The 19775-nt window shown below is 67.3% G+C and overlaps 2 protein-coding genes across 6 annotated transcripts in view; one reads left to right on the forward strand and one right to left on the reverse strand.

The window, feature by feature from the left end:
- The first annotated feature begins 4 nt into the window (after window positions 1–4).
- CENPX (centromere protein X) lies at window positions 5–3308 on the forward strand. Its single transcript, XM_059380679.1, has 5 exons — window positions 5–202; window positions 2276–2327; window positions 2524–2577; window positions 2742–2830; window positions 2908–3308. The coding sequence occupies exons 1-5, from the start codon at window positions 173–175 to the stop codon at window positions 2920–2922; spliced, it is 240 nt and encodes a 79-aa protein (XP_059236662.1). The 5' UTR covers window positions 5–172; the 3' UTR covers window positions 2923–3308.
- A 980-nt stretch (window positions 3309–4288) lies between these two features.
- ASPSCR1 (ASPSCR1 tether for SLC2A4, UBX domain containing) overlaps window positions 4289–19775 on the reverse strand; it is a 23946-nt gene continuing 8459 nt past the window's right edge. For 2 of the 5 annotated variants that reach the window (XM_059380673.1, XM_059380676.1), the window contains exons 5-17: window positions 18743–19069; window positions 17771–17828; window positions 16709–16782; window positions 16042–16438; window positions 10265–10404; window positions 9969–10050; window positions 9516–9582; window positions 8796–8858; window positions 8216–8268; window positions 5022–5073; window positions 4722–4791; window positions 4468–4643; window positions 4289–4388 (exon numbers count right to left, since the gene is read on the reverse strand). In XM_059380673.1, the coding sequence (XP_059236656.1) occupies window positions 4375–4388; window positions 4468–4643; window positions 4722–4791; window positions 5022–5073; window positions 8216–8268; window positions 8796–8858; window positions 9516–9582; window positions 9969–10050; window positions 10265–10404; window positions 16042–16438; window positions 16709–16782; window positions 17771–17828; window positions 18743–19069 (1573 nt within the window). In that variant the 3' untranslated portion in view covers window positions 4289–4374. The remainder of the gene's footprint in view (window positions 4389–4467; window positions 4644–4721; window positions 4792–5021; window positions 5074–8215; window positions 8269–8795; window positions 8859–9515; window positions 9583–9968; window positions 10051–10264; window positions 10405–16041; window positions 16439–16708; window positions 16783–17770; window positions 17829–18742; window positions 19070–19775) is intronic. The other 3 variants (XM_059380674.1, XM_059380675.1, XM_059380678.1) reach the window with 3 other exon arrangements.

Here is a 19775-nt window from a genome sequence, read left to right on the forward strand (position 1 = left end):
GGGCGGGCTCGCGCTGCGGGGCCCCGCGGGGGCGGGGCCTGGGGCGGGGCCGCGGAAGGCGCGCTCCGGGCAGATTGGCTGGAGGAACGGGGGCGGGGCTGCGGAGGGCGCGCGGAGGGCGGACTGGCTGGGGGGCCCCCGGGTTTGTGGAGGGCGCGCCGGGGCGACTGTCATGGAAGGAGCTGGCGGCGGCTTCCGGAAGGTGAGAGGGCGGCGGGCGGCGGCGGGGCGGCGGCGGGCGGGGCGGAGGGCGCCGCGACCCGGCCCCACGCAGGACTCCCGTTCCCGGAGTCGCGCCCTCGGCCCTCCGCAGGCGGGGTCCTGCGCCCGAGCCCCCCGAGGCCGAGCCGGCGGCCGGGCTTGCGGCGGGGGGCGGCCCCCGGGACTGGCCGTTGGCGCGGCGCGAGTGGCTGCAGGCGGCTGGCTGGTGGCCGCGCCGCCCGCACGTTCTCCGGCTTCCCTTTGGCCTGCGGCCTCCCGCGGGGCCCTGGGCTCCGCGTCCCGCCCGGGCGGGGCGGAAACTGGCCGCTCTGTGTCCCTTCCTGGGGGGCCGGGGGATCCGCACGGGCCCTCCCGGACACACGGTCACCCGGTTCGGACGTGGATGCAAGTACGCTGCTCCTAGTGGGGAAACTGAGGCAGGGCTGGGTCAGACTCAAGCCATTCTGCTCCGGAGCCTCACCATTCGCCCTGCCCGGGAGCCCCTGCCTTAGGGAGAGGCGGGGGCTCTGCGTCTCGCCTTGTGCTTCAGGCCTCTCTGCTTTGGCCCCCGGGAGGGCGACTTGGCCGCCACCGGTCAGTGACTGAAAAGGCAAAGGCACTGAGGCCAGGGTGGCCTGGCAGGAAGGTGGTCGCACGAATCCCCCTCCCCCCGTTGTAACTGCTGGAGAGGGGAGCACCGGCAGACCTGGAGAGCCCTGAGTCCCCACCCCAAGGGCTCTGGCCAGAACTGGGGTGATTGATGATTGTTACCCTTGAGCAGAGCTGTCCCAGGTGAGGGCGGGGGGTCAGAGAGGAGCCCAAGGGCCTGCAGACAGCGGGGAGAGGCTGGCTGCGTCCCAGGGCCTGTCCTGCCCTCCTCAGCCTGGACTCACTGGCCTGTTTCAGGAACCACCACACACAGCGGCTGCTGGGCTGCCACGGCCCTGAGGGTTATCCTCCCCGGGGTGCAGAGGCAGGGGGGTGCAGAGCCTCAGGGGCCTTCCCCAGCACCTCCTCGGTGGGCAGCGGCAGGACCAGCAGGTGGCACCAGGCTCTCACCGTCTCTGCTGGGAGAGCGAGGCTGCCTCCGCCTGACCCTGTGGCAAGTTCTTACCCTCCTGAGCCTGGGCCCGTGGTCTCCTCTCCCTGCCCTGCCCTCTGCTCCGCTCTGGGAGCTGCACTGGGTGAGGCAGCCAAGCCTCCCATGGCTACAGCCGGAGCGTGGCCAGTCCCCAGCTCACCTTCCCCACACGTCACTTCTGGGCTCCTCCTGCCTCCCCCCTGGGGTTGCTGGCTCCTCATTCAGGGCCTCTTTTGGCTGGACCCTGCTCTCTGTAATGTCCCTTGGTCCACCCCCAAGTCCTCACCATCCTTCGATCTTCTGGAAGGTTCTCCTCTGCTCCAGCCACCTGCGCAGCCGCTCTGCTTGGGGGTGTCATGCGTGTCCTTCACGCAGCATGTTCCGAGCGGAGCTCCTGGCCCCCAGAGTCTCTTCCGGCCACACCCCCCAGCTCTACAGAGTGATGCTGTCCTCTAGAGGCTCCAGCCCCCCACCTGGAGGAGTCTGCTCCGGCTCTGCCCTCCGTCTTCCCACATTCACCCTGAGCGTGATAGGTCTATCACCGGAGCAGCCCAGCCTCTGCTCAGCTCTGAGCTCGCCATCCCAGGCCCGCTTGGGGGAGACTCCAGGGAGGGACCTCAAAGGTAGCTGACCTGTGCCTAGAGCAGGGTCTGTCACCAGCCTGGTTGTGCTGGCGGTGTGGACACACCTGCCAAAGGGCCCACTCGGGGAGAGCACCTCAGCCCCAGGGGCGGGAGAGCAAGACCACCTGGGATCCTACGAGGACTGGACCCAGAGAGCAGTGGGTGGGCACCCGGGCTGCCCCCGCTTGTTCCCCACCTGTGTCTGACTTGTGATGCTCCTGGAGGCATCGGGGGATCCTCACTGCCCAGTCCCCTGCCCCAGGAGACGGCCTCTCCAGGATCCAGAACTCAGTGCCCATGGGGGTCTGTGGCAGGTTGGGGAGGTGATGGGCCGCTGACCCCACTGCCCCCCCTCGCCCCCACCCCCCAGGACCTGGTGAGCGAGCTGCTGCGCGCGCACTTCACGGACGGCAAGACCAAAGGTTCATGACACCAACTGGCGGGCGGGGCCACACCAGGGAGCTGCCAGGCACCCGTGACCCTGCACTGCAGCTCTGGGGCGTGCCGAGGCCTCGGGGAGGGCAGAGGGCCACCTGCGTGAGGCGGGGACAAGTCAGAAGTGAGGAAAGCAGGGAGGGCAGGCCGCTGGTCCCACAACTCACTCCCTCCTCCTCGCAGTGGGCGGGGACGCGCTGTGGCTCATGGCAGAGCTGCTGAAGATCTTCGTCGTGGGTAAGCTGGGGCCCCCAGAAGACGGGCCCCGACAGTGCCCCCTTGTGTTTTCTTGGGGGGGGTCCCCACTCCCCTCTGACCCATCCTCCCAGCCGGGCGAAGGCTTAGCTCGGGTTCCGGCCCCGCCCACCTGCCCCCCTCACCACCCTCCCACGTGGTGGCAGAAGCGGCCGTCCGCAGCGCCCGGCAGGCCCAGGCAGAAGACCTCACTCTCGTGGATGTGGACCAGCTGGAGAAGGTGCTGCCTCAGCTGGTAGGTGCCCCAATGTCCCTGTGTCCCGCCCTCCTGGGAGCAGGGCTGGAGGCTCATGGGTTCTGCTCTCCCCACAGCTCCTGGACTTCTAGGGGCCGCCACCCTCACTGCAGCCTGCTGAGCTGAGGCGAGACCCCACGCCCCATTTCTGCGGCCTCTGGCTTCAGACAGGGAAGGAGATGCTGATGCTGGAGACGCCCTTCTCCCACCCCCAAGACTGAATCAGGTCCTGGCAAATGCCCCACTCCTCCTGGTGACCTCCTACTGCTGATCGCCTGGACACAGGAGATGGGGGGGTCGCCGAGGAGACCCAGGGGCGCAGGTGGCTTCCCCCTACACCCACAAGTGTGAGACAAGGCAGGGGCCACGAAGCAGCCGGGGCCCGACGCCCCGCTCTCAGAGCTCCCGTGTGTCCATGTAGCCGTCTGACGCCCGCAGAAGCCGCCTCCCTGAGCTATGGATAAACCATTGATGCATACCCTTGGGCACGCCTCTCTGTGGCTGTCACCCAGTCAAGTTGCTTCAAAGCCTCCTGGGCTGCCTCTGTCCACGTGGCTGGAAGGGAAGACTGCCTCAGAGGCAGGCCAGCCCGACCGCGCGTGTGCGTGGCCTGCCGAGGGCCACAGCAGGGCCCATGAGATGAGCCCGCACGCACAGTATGACGTTTCTGCCACGGGATACAAGGCCATGTGGCCGCCACTGGGCCAGGAATGTCACTGTGGGCAGGGCCTACAGGTGGAGACCAGTCAGGAGCTCGGTCCGCGGGATACGGCGGCCCCTGAAGTGCGGGGGCCTCTCCGCCCCACAGCACCCACCTCGCTTTAGCTCGGACACCCACCCGGTGTCTGCAGCCAGGACACACAGAGGGGCAGAAGTCCCCTGGGGAGGACAACAGCCACCCCGCCCACCACGGGGATCAGAGGGCCCCTGCAGCACCCCCAGGGGCAGCCTGACCCACACCTGAGCAGGGCATGGGCTGGAGGACAAGCCTACCCTCCCAGGCTTAGCATACTGGCTCCTTCCTGCGCCCCTTCTCATGCTGTGTCCGTGTCCCCCCCCAGCTCAGGGAGTCTCAGGGCTTCAAAGTGCTGGGAGCGTGTGGAGGAGATCAGACCTGAAGGGAAAGCTGGCAGGAACACACACCCCACAGCCACTGAGAAGTGCCTCGGCTCGGGGGCGCAGGGGTCACCAGCCTGCCCTCCCCAAGTGCCCCCAGTCCCTCTGGTCCCAGTGCCCTGAGCTAGGGCGGCCCTGCCTGCACGCAGCCTGGCCTGGGCCTTTCTGGCACTTGGTAACTCCCGGTGTCAATTAGGTAAAGTTAGTGGCTCAGTGGGGACGCCGGTGCCTCTGTTCCCAAGCACGAGAACTCAGCACACAACACCACCCAGACCAGAGGCAGGACCAGTGGGCCCAGGGGACAGTGGGGACCTTTCCTGGAAAAAGGACCACAAGAGGGTCTCGAGAGCAGCTCACGCCTTTATTTCCGCTCAGGGTGGGGAGGGGTCCCGCGGCTGGCACACAGGGCACATCCAGGCTGGTGGCGCTCACCTCTTGCTGGCTGCAATTCGAGAACCAGGATGACCGGCGGGTCCCCAGGAGATTGCCCCTCCCTCCCCGCAGTGCCCCTGCTACGCTACCTGGCAGCTTCAGCCACTTGGGGACCTTCCCCAGATCCCTCCTGACTGGCTGGACCGCTCCGGGGCTGGGTTCAGAGAGGCCCACTGCCCCTGCCTCGGCCGCTGGCTCTGACTCGAGGGGCGCAGGGTCAGGGGCTGGCATCGGGGATGGCGTTCCAGCAGCCCTGGACATGCACCTGCGGGCAAAAGGCCGGGGTACAGGATGGCTGGCGTGCCAGGGCAGGGCCTCTCCGCTCCCCGCTGCGGGCGCTCACCTGGCCACCAGCATGTCGGCTGCAGATGGGGAGACTGTGTGTTCCAACAGCCGAGGCTCCAGGAAGAGGCCTGCAGGACACGGAGCCCACCCTCCGGTCACAGAGACGCCCTCCCCACCGCTGCTCTGGGAGGGGAGGGGATGGGGCCCAGGCAGGTGTCTGTCCTGGGAATAGGGGATCAGGCACAGGTCTCCCTCCCAGACTGGAAGGAAATCCCCTACTCTGGGGCATATGATGCGCCAGGACACTGGGCCCAGGGCTGGCCAGCCACGGTGGGCAACGAGAAGGACCCCCACCCACCGGTTGGTTCCTCCGCTCCGAAGTGCACGAGGGCCGCAGGGAAGAGATCTGCCTGTGGGGAGAACGGGAGGCGGCTCAGGGCACCGGGTGCGGCCGCGGGGAAGCAGAAAGGCCACAGGGGATGGACAGGGTGGGCTGCACCACTCTTGTGGTGGCCTCTAGGGCCATGTGTGAAGCTTGGGGCATTCACCGGGCCCGGCGCTCCACGGAGGGTCACAGCCCCAGCCAGGTGCCCCCAGCTAGAGCTGCCTGCCCCCGTGGCAGCCAGGCCAGCCGGGAGACCACAGGGGTCCCTCCGGGGACTGGCCCCGAGCACCACCAACAGAAAGCTTTTGGAACAGGTGTGCGCTGCCTTCCGACGAGCTCCTCTCCTGCCTGCCTGGTTCCTGGGGGACCAGGGCCTGGAAGCCCCCACCCACACACTGCAGAGACGGAGGGGGCGGAGCGATGTGGGTGGGGGTGTGGATCCAAAAACAGAGCACAGGGGGCTGCGGCTCCGGCCAGACGGGCTGCCTCAGGCTCAGGGCAAGTGCCCAGACCTGCAGACGGCAGGGACCCTTGGCTGTCCCAGGCCTGGGGAGTAGGGGTGCTCCTGGAGCCAAGGGGCTTTAGAGTCCTGGGCAGGCAGGTGCTGCCCTGGTCAGCTAGCTCTCAGAGTTCGCTACCCAAGGCCCCAGAAGCCCACAGAGGAGTTCCCTGACCGCACTCCGGGCTGCGACCCGGCAGGAAGAGCTGGGGCCAGGCAGCGAGCAGCCCCGTCCACAGGGAACGCGCGGCTGCTGCGGGGGAGCCCGCGGCCCGTGCCATCGGGGGCCTGGGCACGGCCTCTCCTGAGTCTCCTTCCCTGGAGGTAGTGGTGCCCAGTTCCTGCTCAGGGCAGGTCAAGGATGATGTGCCCAGGACCCGGCAGGGGCTAAGCTCAAGGCTGCAGGCAGGGGGCCCCAGAGGCCACCACTCGCGTCTGTACCTGAGGGGGCTGGGGCTGCAAACCCTAACGCTGGCCAGAGGACCCTTGTCCTCCCCCTCAGTGGAAGGGGCAGCCACCGGGTGAGTCCTTCCCCTCTGCTCTCTTAGAGAAGCTTCAAGGCCAAGCCTAGCCAAGGCCAAGCCGTGTTAAGTCCCACTTAACAGGGGACCGAAGCCGAGGGTGAGCCGGGCCAGGAAACCCCACAGCCCGTTCTGACACCGGATCAAAGCCTTGTTCAGAGGCACTGCTGCCACCAGGGCCCTGGAGGCACCAGAAGCCAGGGAGCAGGAGGGGAGCATGGGGACCGAGTGCCCAGCCCTCAACTGACCCTCCGGGTACCGCGGCCATTCTCAGTGAGTACGAGAACGTTGCATCTGGCAGCGGAGCCTGCGGCTGTACGGCTTCAAGTCTCAAAGGACCCCCTTCACCAGCCAGGAGTCCTCCAGGACCCCTGGGGTACCTTCTCCTGACCGCAGCCTCCCACCAGAACGACCCCACTCGCTCGCTGACACCTTTGGGATTCCCGCCCAACAAGGGGTGATCACACAGCACGGGAGACCACCATGACCGTCAGGAGGGAGGCCCTACCCTCCCGTTCAGGCCGAGGTGGTCTGCACAGGTCACGGCCGTCTTCAGGACCTGCTATGGCTGACCCTGGACCCCACACGAGGTGAGGGCAGGGGGTCTGAGGGGCTCAGGACAACACCAGCACTGGAGGCAGACCGGACGGGTCCCGGGGGCTCCCGTGCCTGCCAGCGGCACCCCCACCTCCTCCCACACCCCTGTCTGCAGCCCCACCTTCCCCAGAACTCCCTCTCCTGGCCCAGTGGCCAAAAGGGGCAGCTGGGCCCCCGTGCCTCACACCTACCCCAGGCTGTCACTCTCTCGAGCTCAGGACCGGCCCCCCGGCAGCCTCCCTCCCGGGCAGCCAGCAGCCAGAGCACAGCCCTGCCAGCGACATGAAAGCGGTGGCTTCCGCGCCCACGCCCGCTCAGCCGCACAAGGGAGGAAGGCTTCCTTCCCCGAGCCCTGCCAGCTCTCTGATCGCAGGCAGGCGGGACGCCACCCCGCGCGGAGGCCCCGGCTGCTCCAGGCGGAGCTGACAGATGAAAGGAGACAGCCGCTGGTCGCTGGGGGCAGAGTGTCACCAGGAATCAGGCTGCCGGGGCAGGAGGACAGGCAGCACCCCAGGGCTCCTCGTCAGGGCGGGACTGGGCACCAGTCCCCCTCCGTCCCACAGCATCTCCTCAGTGCAATGTTTATCAACAGGCCGGCCAGGCCAGCGAGGGAGGGAGGGAGGCAGGCGGCGGGGCGGGGCGGAGGAAGAGGCCCCACGCCTCGCCTCGGGGGCTCCTGGGGGCTGAGAAAGGGGAACTGGGGGAGTGGGGGGCAGCGCCCTGCTCCCGCCCCCTGGACGCCCTCCCTTGGTGAGCGTCCAGCCTCTGCCGGGTCTTGCCCCAAGTCCCCCACAAAGGTGGCAGCCCCAGGCAAGAGGCAGACCCCCCTGCCCCAGCTCAGACCTCAGCAGGGCCTGCCAGCCACTTAACAAGGCCCTGCCTCTGGTACTAATTAAAATATCTGAGAAGACTTTGAAGGGAAACCATTAGGCCGGAGGGCTGGGGAGGCCCCAGGCGACCCTCCCAGGAGCAAAGGGACAGGACATTCTGCCTGATTCTGGAAGGCAGCCCCCAGGGGAGCACACAGAAGCACCTCATCTCACCTTCAGGGGCTCTGGGGGCCACAGGGAGGGTTGGGCAGAAGCAGACTTTGGTGGGGAGGGCGCAGCGCGCATTCCCCGCAGAGGCCTGGGGCGCAGGGGAGAGGTGAGGCGGGGAAGCAGGCGGGGCAGCAGTCCCTGCAGCCTGGGGCCAAACCGGCCTGACAACCGCCACCCCAAGGTCCTGCAGGCGGCCAGCCACCTGCAGGGGAGGCGTCCGATCCAGCCCTTGGGGGGGCCCCGTCGCCCAGACTCCAGGCCAGGGAGACCCCAGCTCAGGAAGGCTGGCAGCCGGCCGGGCAGGCCCCTCCCCGCCGGGGCAGGAAGCTAGGAGGCAGGAAAGCGCCCGCCCCCGCGCCGGAAGTGCTCTGTGCCCCCGCACACCCCCCCACCCCCTGCCCCATCACCCGGCTACGAGGCGTGATTATCCTCCGGGCCGAGGCTCGCCCTCCACAGCCAGGCCAGCGGCACCTGCACCCCCAGCCCCCGCAGCCCACCCAGGGCCGGTACCTGGAAGAGGGTCAGCGTGGGGTCATCCAGGACGGTCTTTGGAGGAGTGATGACTGCAGAGAGAGAGCTGTCTGGGCCACGAAGCCCTGCCCCCGCCCCCTGCCCACACTCCCCAGGGACACAGCTGAGGGGAGAGGGAGGCCCAGAGCCCACGGCCTCAGCTGGGTTATTTCCAAGGGGCCCCTCACCTCACAGCCCTCTGTCCACCTCTCTGCTGCAGCAAAATCCCTGGCAGGGGGCTCGGTGGTCTGGGACCAAGGAACCCGGGCCCCACACAGTTCCCCGCACAGACGGGCGGCCTGACTCCTCCCTCCCCGGATGCCCTTGGAGGGAGAAGCTTCCAGAAGGCCGAGAAGGGGGCGGGGTTGGAGGCAAAGGGTGCAGGGATTCGGGGGTGGGGCAAAGGCCAAGCCCCCGGGACCTGTCCTCAGATGCCGCTGGGGCTCCCACGGCTGGGACCAGCCCACTCCCGCCGCGTTGCTTCTAGGGAACGAGCTGCTTTGAGCCCCAGCTGGGAGGGGCCAGGGGTCACTGGCACCCAGACCCTCCCGGCTGCATGCAGGAGGACCGGGGAACTCACACAGGTAGAAGGGCAGCTCGGGGTCCCCCAGGTGGCTCCTCACAAAGGCCCGTAGATCTCCCACTGGAGGAGAGAGCGCAGGGTAAGCCGACAGCTCCACAGGAAGACACGGGCCACCTCAAGCCCACCCCAGGGCCGGCCCCCTCCCAGGACGGGACCAGTAGGGCCCCACGCCACACAGAACCCCACGACCCTACGGGCGTGGGAGGCCCGGCAGCTCGCCGTCTCCGCCTCAGGTGTGCCATGACCCCGCTCCCACCCTCAAGCCAGACCGAGGCTCCGGGGCTGGAACCCCAAGCTCACCCCTTCCGTAGTCCTCCGAGACGCCCAGCCTGGCCAGGCCCCGGCCCCACTGGGGTCTCCTCCCCTGCCCACGATCCAATCCTGAACTCTGCCCTGGGGGGGCCCTTGCAGTCTGGGGCAGACTTCACCGAACCCCTCACTCAGGCCTTGCTGTGTGCCCTCCGGGCAGCAGCCCCAAGCTGGGGGTTCCTGCTGCTGGGGGTGCCGGACACACCCGTCCTCTGGGTACTCACGTCTCACCCGCACCCTAAACAGGCTGACGCAGGGGGCACCCCAGCCGTGCCCACCCCCCGACACGCTCTGCAAGCTCACGGCCCGTCCCACAGACAGCAGCGAAGCCAGAAACACCCATGACCCCCGACGGCCCGGCACCCGCAGCCCCGTGGTCGGGAAGAGAAGGCCGCTGGAGCCGCTCACCTGTCTCGCTGGGGCGGAAGAAGCCTTGCAGGATGTAGCGGTCAGGAAACAGGACCCTCAGGACCACCTGGACCGCAAGGATGCCCCACGTCAGCAGGTACAGCCGAAGCCCAGTCCGTGGCCCCCTCAGGCCCACGACGGCCAGGTCCCCCAAACCCAGCCAGAAGACGCCGGGGCTGGGGCAGGCAGGAGGGCCGGCCACTTGGCCCAGGCCACCGCGGGCCTGCTCCTGGCCTGCCCGCCCCTGCCTGCCGACACGAGGGGCTGGTCGAGCACCACCGTGCGTGTTTGTAAAGACACATCAACGCCTGTTTCCGTCGTACGACGAGGCAGTGGTCATAACGCACGGTCGTGCAGGCCTCATGGGAAGTGTGGGGGACCCCAGCCGAGGGCGCGGGGACGGGGCCCACATTCCCGCAGGACACATGCCCAGACGCTCCCCCTTCTCCATGCCTTAGGGTAGCGCTCCAGCTTCTCCCTCCTCTGGGCCTCCCTGAAAGCCTTGGTCACCAAGGGTGCTTCTTCCAGACGCTTCCTGCAGGGGGAGGGGGCGGGAGCGTGAAGGTCTGGGGTCTCCAGGGCCAACCCGAGCAGAGGCCCCACACACCCACCCGGGCTCTGTGGGCCGCCCAGCCACATACGGACGGATGAGACGGGGCCGCGCGGCCTGTCTAGAACCCCTGACCCTCAGACGTGCTACTGAGGACGTGGGAGCAAGGCATCGACAGAGATGCCGATGGCACACCCACCGCTCGCTCCTGAGCTGGGCCAAGCGTCTCCTCACGTCGTCCACAGTCACTTCGAAGAACTCGTCTGGCAGCTCTGCAGGCCAGGCCTGCAGCAGCTCCTCCAGGTCGGGGTGGCACACCACGGGGTCCCGGTCCACGGGCTGGCGGGCAGAGGGCTCAGCTGACACAGGGCCCCTGGGCCTCACGGCTGGAGCAGCCACACAGACCCCTGAGCCAAGCCCATACCTCACTGGCCACCCCGGTCAGTCCGAGGCCAGGGCCAGAGGGCCAGGACTGCACACCCTCCTTCCCTGCCTCCTGCTCAGCCCCACAGACACAGAGACCCTCACCTGCCAGCAGGGCGTGGGCCCCTGGACTTGGCACAGCCAGGCCCAGCCGGCCAGGTCCCCCTGCTACTAGGGGGCTCCGGGAGTGGACTGAGGGACCAGCCTCCCCCAGCAGCTCTTGTGCTCACTCCCTGTCTCCACTAAGAGGCCAAGGGAGCTTCCTGTTACCAGGGTCCCCCAAATAGAGACAAACTCAGGGAGCAGCACACTGCTGGAGGCCACACTGGGGCTCCCCAGTAGGGCAGGGGAAGCAATAGTCCCCAGATTAGAGCTTTGGCAGAAACCTGCCCCACAGCTGAGCTGCCCCCAGCCCACCCTCTGACCACCCTGAGGACACAGAAAGGGACGCATCACTCCTAACTAGCAGTAAAGATGAGGGATGAGAGAAATCGTGAGGCAGGACTTACTTGGCCCAAGGGGCCGCCGGGGGGTAACCGCCACCATGAGTCCCATGACCACAGGGCAGGACACCTCTAGAGGCCACAGGGCCGGGCCTGACCAGGGCGCGAAGTTCCAGCCCAGGAGGCCACCTTCTGCCCTCTGCTCTGTACCCGGCTGTGGGCACGGCAGGCTCTGGGAGCCCCAGTCCCCAGCCGACCCTCCCTCTAACCATCCCCACAGCCGACAGGCTGCCCTGTAGCCCGGGCTCACCACCCTCGGGACTGACACACCTGCCGGGGTCTCCAGTGCTATCCCCCAGCCACACCCGAGGCCTTGACCGTCTACCCCAGCAGGCCTGAGGTCCCTGCGGTCCGGCCAGTGCCCGGCAGTCCCAGCCCTCCCCCTGTGAAGGGAGGTAGGTTCTCACCAGGAAGCCCTCTGACCCGGAGGCATGGGGCAGAGCAGCTGCAAAGGGCTGGCCGCAGCTCCGGCCACAGGGCCCGTAGGTGGCTGGCTGAGGCCCCCGGGGGCTGCCCGCGCACAGCCACAAGGATCCTGCGCTGCCGCGGGCAGTCTACACCAGAGCCTTTTGTAACAAGATGCCAGGCGCCAGGCTGCCCCCCACAGCCACGGCGCCTGCATTCCAGAAGGGCCAAGAGCTGGCCTGGGCGCCTGGGGCGGGCTGCTGGGGGGAGCGAGGGCAGGACGCGGATGCGCCCAGGCTGGGAGCCGGAGCCGCGCGTTCACTCAAGCACGAAGCCTGCAGGCTAACGCCTGGCTCGAGGGCCACCCTGTCACAGTCTCCCGCTGGGAGGACCCACCGCAGGCGCACGAGTCGCCGTGAGAACCCAGCCGTCTGGTGGCGTGCGATCCGTGGCCCGGAAGGGAGTCTGTGTGCTCGGACCTGGCCGGTGAAGCCAGTCCCAGGGAGCCCGGCCCACTGGTTCTCGTGGTCCTCCTGGGCACTCCAGGGCCTGACCTTGGGTGGCCAGGACCACGGGCTACCGGCAGTGCTGGTGACCCCAAGGCCCATGGCCCGCTCCCCAGGCTACTTCCAGAAGGGGAAGAGCCACCAGCAACTGGCTCCGTGCTGCTCAGGAGCCATGGACTCTTCGTCACAAAAAAAAATGGACAAAATTCTTCTGGGTTTTAGATCTACTTTTGGTTCCTTCTCTCGTCCTGCTGCTCACTCTGCTCCAGAAACCTGTCTGTCACACAGAAGCTGGGAGCCGGGCCCCACGCAGGAACCAGAGGGCTGGGAAAGAGCCACCAGCAGAGCCCAGGGCCAGACCTCCCGACATCCTGGCCCCAGGCAGGCCCTGTCCCACGGGGGGAACAGACCGAAGCCCACAGCTGGGCTGCTAGGAAGGACCATGCAACTGCTCAGTGATGGAGAGAGAGGCCAGGCAGCTTCAGACACCTCTGCCTGGCCATCCCCTGGAGAGCATTTCCCCGGTGGAGAAGAGGGGCTGGGCTGGCAACAGGGGGAGCCAGGAAGGCTGGGGCCCGGCAGCAGCTAGGCTGAGCTCTGGTCCTGCTCCCGCCCGAGGCTCTGCCAGAAAACCACCCTCCTCCGCGGTTCCTGCTCCCGCCATGCCCAGTCCGAGCAGTCACTCCGCAAGGCCCCTGTCTTGGGCAGGTTCGGGGAGAGGTTTGTGTATGGAGAACAAAGCTCTAGGAGACACCCTTGGGGAAAGAGAGCGCATGTGGTGGCCGCCGTGAGGGAAAGTCATGGTGGAGCGCAGGATGGAGGGACAGAGGCTGAGCAGGACATCAACGACCTTAATGCTGCCTACAAAGGGAGCGACACTGGCCAGAGCCCAGGAGGCACATGAGAGGGGCAGGAGCACGCTTTGCGGGGGACAATGGCCCAACACTGGACAGACACTGGACAGACACACAGCCCATTCAGAGATGGGGACACAGTGACCAACCGCCGGCCTGGCCGGCCTGCGGAATGTGCCCTGCTTCGCCAGGAGGCGACGCCGGAGGGAAACCGCAGGGGGCGGCCCCGCGGCGCGGGCAAAGGTAAGGCCCGGCCCGGGGTGGAGAGCCGGCAGGGCCGGGCAGGCTGGGCGCCGGGCTGACACCCTCGGCAGCGCCGAGCGGCCCCGGGCACCCCAGGCCCCTTCTGCCGGAAGCGGCCTGGCGGCTGCTGAGGCTCATTTTCTTGACAGTAATTTTCCGGGACGTGATGACACACAGAGAAAAAAATGTAAAAGGGACTTGGGGGTGACCTCAACCTCCGACTTTCCAACGTTCCCGCGAGGGCTCCTGCTGGCCTCCCCCAGCCCAGCCCGGGCCGTCCTCTGACAATGGTCTCTGGTCAAAGGGAATGTGAAGCGTTTCCCCTTGAGGCTTGGAGCCTAAATGAATCCGGACGCGAGGGCCGCAGGCCAAACCTCCGGAGTTACTCACCGAGCCGGCGCCCTGCGTCCTCCGCGGGGCTGAGCCAGAGGGCGAGGCCAGGCCGCACCGGCGACTACCGGGAACGCCGGGCAGAGCAAACAGGAGGACGGGGCAGCCGCGCACCCGCCGAGGCCCCCACACGCCCGTGCGTGACCAGACCACCGCGCCTGCAGGGGAGCCTTGGGAGTCCCCAAAGGACTGACACGAGTGAACGCAGCTGTGGCGTGGGTCTCCGGGTGAAGACACGCGGCGCGACGTCAGCCAGCCACAGACGGGAGAACACCCACGTGGCGGAGCAGGGCTGGGCGGCCCACAGGTCCCATCAGGGTGGGGGCCCAAAGACAGAGCCCTTGGGCCCCGCCCAGCCCTGCCCAGGCGTCCAGGGCACCTCTCCCCGAAATCCGGCCGTGGCAGAGACGGCTGGAGGGCACCTTTCGGGCCATGACCCATCTGCCCTCGGCCTCCGCAGCATCCAGACTACCTGGGTCCCTGGGGACGGCTAGAAACAGCGCATAGGACAAGGACACGCTAAACCCTGCCCCAGACCCACACACAGGGGACAGCAGGGTGTGCTCACAGGAGGGCGCCAGAGGGGCCTCAGGGCGAGAGGAAGCGGGCAGCAGGGGCACGGATCACGGTCACTGGCCCCCGGGGCCGGCCGGGCTCCTCCCTCCCTCACGTGCTCTAAACCTGCCCACAAGCCCGGCCGCAGGAGTGGCCAGAGACCAGGCTGACACCTGCCTGCAGGCAGGGCTCCGAGAAAGTCCCAGGCCCATCTCTGAGGGGCAGACCAAGCCCGGCAGGGTGAGGGGCAGGCTGGGGAGACTGCCGTCAGACGCCTGCCCTGCCCGGGGCATCAGGGCCTTTGATCAGAGACCCCCATACCGGCTGGGGGCTGGGGAGGGGGGGGCCCAGCGGTGCACAGGGCTGCGGGGCGGCCTCCCGGGCAGCAGAAGGACTTCAAAGGACAGGCCAGGGGCCGCCGGGCAGCCCCCGCCTCTCCCCGCACCCCTGACGGCCAGTAAAACTACCTTCTAATAATTAACGCTTTGACATCAAAGGCAAGAGCCGCCTGGGTCTGTAAACCATCCCAGTTCTCAGCCGAGGACCTGCCTATATTTTATCCTGTCTCTTCTGACTCTTTATTTAAATCCAAAACCACACACAGGCAAAACATTAATGGGAAACTCGGAAACTCCTTTTGATTACCAAAGTGTACCTTTGAAGTTCCCCCAAAAGTTCCGTTTTGTTCCCTTCTTCTCCCCCGGGGGGGGGGGGGCTGCAAAGGGACACAAAGCAGACACCATGTGGCCGGCCAGCCCTCCGGGTGTGGGGCTGTTAGTGACAGGAGGCACGAGGCAGGCGGGCGGGGGGCGCTCCACAACCCACCAGCTGCTGGGACGTCCAGATCAAAGGCACATGCTGCTGGTGGCCAGGCAGCCCCTCCCTGGGACCTCTCCCACCGGGGGCTGCGGGTTCAGAGCCCAGGGACGCCCAGGGATCCCAGGCCCAGACAGCAACCACCTACGGGAGAGCGCAGCCCAGAGCCCCCCGGATGTCCACAGGACCCTCTGCAGCTTCCCAAGGGATCCGCAGAGCCGTGGCCCGGCCGGGCCAGCGACCACCAGCCACATGCCCTGTGTCTTCAGGGTGGAAGAAGGGCCGGCCAGCCCTGACCCCAAGGTCCAGCCCCCAAACAAAGGGGTCCCCAGGAAGAGCTAGCCCGGACGGAGTCAGACCCCAACCACACAGGTCTTTCAGCCACTGATTCCGGGCCAGGTCACAAAGGGCATGAGAGCAGGGGCTGTGGAGGAGTCCCTCACAGCCCCACCACTGTCTCCCCAGGACGGACCATCACGACACTCGGGACTGGCTCGCTCCCCCAGCCCATCCACTCAGCCCACCAAGGGGGTCTGGCGAGGGAGCAGGAAAGGCCCTCTGAAAGGGCATGGGCTCTGTCCCACGGCCAGGCCTTCCCTACCCAGCACCCCCTAAGGTCCCTGGGCCCCAGACCCTCCAGCCTCCCCAGATGTGCAACCTGGAAGCCAGAAGGACCCCAGGAGAGACAGGACGCCAGCGGGTGTGTCTCCGCACTGAGAACAGGCTGCTGCACTCATGAACGGAGCTCAGCTGAAACATCAGCTCTGACCCCCAGAGAAGCTGCTCCCAGAGAGACGGCACCCAAACGGGATGGCTCCTTGGGAGGCAGGAACGGCGCACAGCGGGCAGTCTACCCAAAACCTCAGCAGCTGCGTGAACTGCAGGCCAGGAGGCCTGCCCGGCACGCCCACTGGCTCCCAGCAGGACACAGCCCACCGGACGCAGGGACGCAGGCTCACGAACACAGCATGCGACAAGCGATGCCGGCACCGCTTGCAAGTCCGAAGCCAGTCAACAGGCCGGCCCGGGCACATGGGGGGCCCACGGCGGCTCCGGGACACCGCCTGGGACAGGAGTGTTCAGAGCCCGCGCTGATGCCCTAGGCCGCCCCCCCGGCGTGACCATGCTTGCGGGGACACCCCCATCACAGGCCCACCTACAATGCGGCCTCTACAAGATCCGGGCTGAACAATCAGTTCCCAGAGAAGACACGTGCCCATCGCCCTGCCGCACCCGCAGGCTAACGGTCGGAAGGAGCCCAGCACCCAGCCTCCTTCTTACCGGCTCTGCCTCTGGCCGGGGCTCCTGGCCAGGCCTCGACTTCTTCGGCTTGGAGGGGCCTCCGGGGCTGGAGAAGGACTTGGGCAGTTTGGCTGAAGGCGACATCAGAGGGCGAGCCGAGCCGGAGGGGCCCCCCAGTCGCTGCCCCCCGCCTGAGAAAGGAACAAAGGGGGCGGGAGCGGGTTCCTTGGAGATCTGCTTGGCTGGAGCGTCCACACGGCCGGCCCCTGGGATGTCGGCTTCATCCTGATGGCTCACGTCCCCCCGGCTGAGCCCCGCTGAATCCAGCGGGGGCAGAGGGCTGCCGGCAGCCTGGCCAGCCGACAGTGAGGCGGTAGGGCTTCCTGGGGCTTTGCTCCGTGAAAGGCCAGCAGAGCTGCATCGCCTCATGGCAAACCTGAGGGTGCAGACCCAGAGAGCAAGTGAACCGCCACACGGAGCGCCCCCCTGCCTGGGTCTCCTGGCCCCGCATGTGATCCTCTGGCCCCCCGCAGGTGCTGCCAGCCCCCGCCCCCCAAGCCAGCTGCTGCCGCACAGGCCCCCAGGGAATGGGCAGCCTTCGGGCCAGGGTCCCAGGTCAAGGGGCCAGGGCCACAGTCGGCGGGGAGGTGCCCATTTTCTCTGGCCCTCTTCCTGTTTGCCACTCGACAGGCTCTGAGGCCCCCACCTGATGATGGCGCTGCCCCCTGTGAGGCCAAGGGACTTGAGCGTCGTGGCCTTCAAGGAGGCTCTGCCGGCCACCTGTGAGGGGGAACAGGACACACGGCTGAGCCTCACGGACAGCATTCCCCCACCTGGCCGCCCAGGCCAAAGGCACCTCCCGCTGGCTCCCTCCGCCTACTCGGTCGCCACTGACCCCACAGGGGCCCCCAGCCAGCCCCTGGGGGACACCAGCTCCCAGCAGGCTTAGGTCCTGCTTCCTGCAGCCTGACCAGCCCCCGAGCGTTTGCTGGCCGGTCAGCAGCTGCCTCCCCCACCTCACCCCAGCCATGGCCCGGGCAGGCACGGCTCAGGCCCGAGTCAGCCACATGTGGACTGCTGGCCACCTCTGCGGGCTGATCCAACCATGAGGGCCTCCATCCAGGCCGAGGTGCCCGAGGTCCAGCGCCTGTCTCCTCTGGGGGAAGATGTGTCCCCCTTGGACCCCCCCAGACAGCCCTGGTACCCCTGCCCCTTGTAGCCCGTGCTGGGGAACCTTGAGTGGGGATGGGCAGGGGAGCAGGTCCCATCCACACCAGGGCCCCTCGGGGACAGCGGCCACCCAGGGCCAGGGAAGGGTGTTTGCCAGGGTCAAAACAAAAAGCCCCTGTGAGCCAGGGGACCCAGAGCCAGGAGGGTCCCCCATCACAGGCGGGCGGGGACAGGCTACACCCGCACCGTGCTGCACTCAGTTTTGAAAAAGATCAAAACAAGGAGCAGAGCAAATATTTATTAAAATGAAACCACTTTTGTGACTCTCAGGCTCTGAGAGACGCTGGGAAAACAAACAGGGCGTCGGGGAGGTTTGGGGAGCGGCCCGGGCGGCCCGCGGTCAGCGCCAACGGAGCCGGCACTCTGCTTTTTTCCATGAAACACATCACGCTTTCAGAGCCTGTCTCCCCGGCCGCTGCTTTGAAGGCGGGTCTGAGAGAGTGAATTTTCCAGATTGGAAAGCAGGGCCGGGCCGTGTGGTGACTTGGGGGCGGGCCCTGGGGCCAGGCCGGGCAGGCAGGCCGGGCTGCACACCTACCTCATCCCTCATGTACACACAGACCGGGCTGGCCTCGCTCGGCGGCTCCAGGCACTCCCTGCGGGGGGAGCAGAGGAAAGCTCACAGGCCAGCCGTGGGAGCCCCCACCCCGGAGCACCCCCGGGCAGCCCAGCAGGACACTGCGGCTAGGTCCACTCTGGCCCCCTCAAGGCCACCAGGAGGAGATAGCTAGCCGCTGGTGGGGAGCCTCCTGCCCGAAGGCCCTGGGGGTGTTTCCCAGCTCCCGGCTCAGAAGAGACCAGCCACCTGCCAGACACATCTGGGCTCACGGTCCACCGTGTGGAAGTGGGGGTGGGGCTCATGGTCCACCGCGGGGGGTCAACTATGAGAAAGAAGCCTGGAGCTCGGGCTTCTATCGGAAGCCATGCCCCAAGAGCGCTGCTGACCCCTGAAGGGCCGGGAGCAGCTCGGGGCAGGCACCCATCAAGTGGACTCCAGGGAGAGTGTCCAGGTCCCTGAGGCCACAAGCACGTGACCCCAGGTCCCGGCCAGGGGCAGAGAGCACTGGTCTTCGAGCCGCATGTGGGCATGTCAGCCCGCAGCCTGTACCCAGGGCAGGAGGAGCCGTGATGCAGGAGGGCAGTGATGCCCCCCAGCGTCAGACCCTCACGCCCAGGGGTCTGAGCAGCATAAGGCAGAGGGCTCCCTACAGCTGCCAAAACCCGTGTCACCGAGAAGCCGTCAAAGCAGAGACTGGGGCGGGCACGGGTGTCAGTGTGGCCGTGCACACGCCCCAGCCACCATCACGCACAGGCTGGGCACCAGGGCAATGCGGGGGCAGATGGACCAGAAATGCCACGAGCGCTCCACGCGCTCCACCCAGACGGCAGTGGGCCTCCTCCCCTCGTAAGCGGGACCCCCAGACAAAAGGGAAGAGCCCCCCAGAGGGGCAGCTGGACAGACAGGCGTGCAGGTGTACACACATGTGTGCACGCACACACACGCACACACCTGCTCCCAGACACGCCTGTGCAACACTGGACCCCAACTCCTGCGGTGTGGCCCCACGCTGACCGTGACGTTCCCGGGTGCAGGCCGCCCCAGGCCTGGCTTTGGCCCTTCAACTGCTGGTGCCAGAGCAAGAGGACGTTCCCGTCTGGGTTTCCTATCATGTTGCTCCAACTCAGGCCCCGTAAACGCCAGTTCAAGACCACACGTGGGGTGCCCCATCTGGTCCCCCTCCTCCAAGCAGGGCCCACCGGAGTGGGAGGCCGGGGAGTGACAGCAGGCCACGCAGCGAGGCCCCAGCAGGGCCCGGAGCTCAACACGCAGACATGCCTGGACCAGAAGACCAGCAGCTGAGCTATAGACCAGAAGCAACAGGACCCCCAGCTGCCCACGGACACTCTGCACATACCCTGGCCCCGAGACCTGGAATCCAATCCCTGGCCCGACTCTACGTGGTGCTTCTTCTCTTTTTCCTGTTTGCTTCCAGGGTGTTTGAGGGCTGCCCAGAGCCAGCTACTGGGACCCGCAAGGGAGGGGCGGCCCTGCTCCCACCCCCGCCCAGCCAGCCCTGCTGCCTCCCACCAACCCCCCAGGGAAGGTGGGGGCCCCTCGGCTAACAGCCCCCCATGGAGCTCACCCCATGCTCTGCTCACACCCCTGCCTACAATGCAGCTGCCCCCAGACAAGGCTGCCGGCATGTACCAGAGCAAAGCAGGGGGCCTGGCCACGGGAAGGGCGACCTTGCAGGCACAACGCGGCCAGGGGTGCCCACCAAGACCCCAGGCCTCAGGAAAACAGAGGACCCCAAAAGGGGACAGAGGAAAAGTGAAGGGACCTCAGCCGATGGAGATGTGCCCAGCCAGCAAGGTACTGGGCAGACAGGAAAGAAGGGGGTTCTGGAGCCATCTGGACGCAGGGAGCTGGGCTCAGGGAGCTGGACGCGGGGAGCTGGACGCGGGGAGCTGGGCTCAGGGAGCTGGACGCGGGGAGCTGGACGCGGGGAGCTGGGCTCAGGGAGCTGGACGCGGGGAGCTGG

This window comes from Mustela nigripes, chromosome 16, assembly GCF_022355385.1.
Source record: "Mustela nigripes isolate SB6536 chromosome 16, MUSNIG.SB6536, whole genome shotgun sequence".
Taxonomy (NCBI): Eukaryota; Metazoa; Chordata; class Mammalia; order Carnivora; family Mustelidae; genus Mustela; species Mustela nigripes.

Bases quoted from the DNA above. Each gene is read 5' to 3' on its own strand.
- CENPX (XM_059380679.1), top strand. From the start codon at position 173: ATGGAAGGAGCTGGCGGCGGCTTCCGGAAG. The intron at 203-2,275 runs GTGAGAGGGCGG...CCCACCCCCCAG, and splicing joins CTGGCGGCGGCTTCCGGAAG to GACCTGGTGAGCGAGCTGCT. The intron at 2,578-2,741 runs GTAAGCTGGGGC...ACGTGGTGGCAG, and splicing joins GCTGAAGATCTTCGTCGTGG to AAGCGGCCGTCCGCAGCGCC.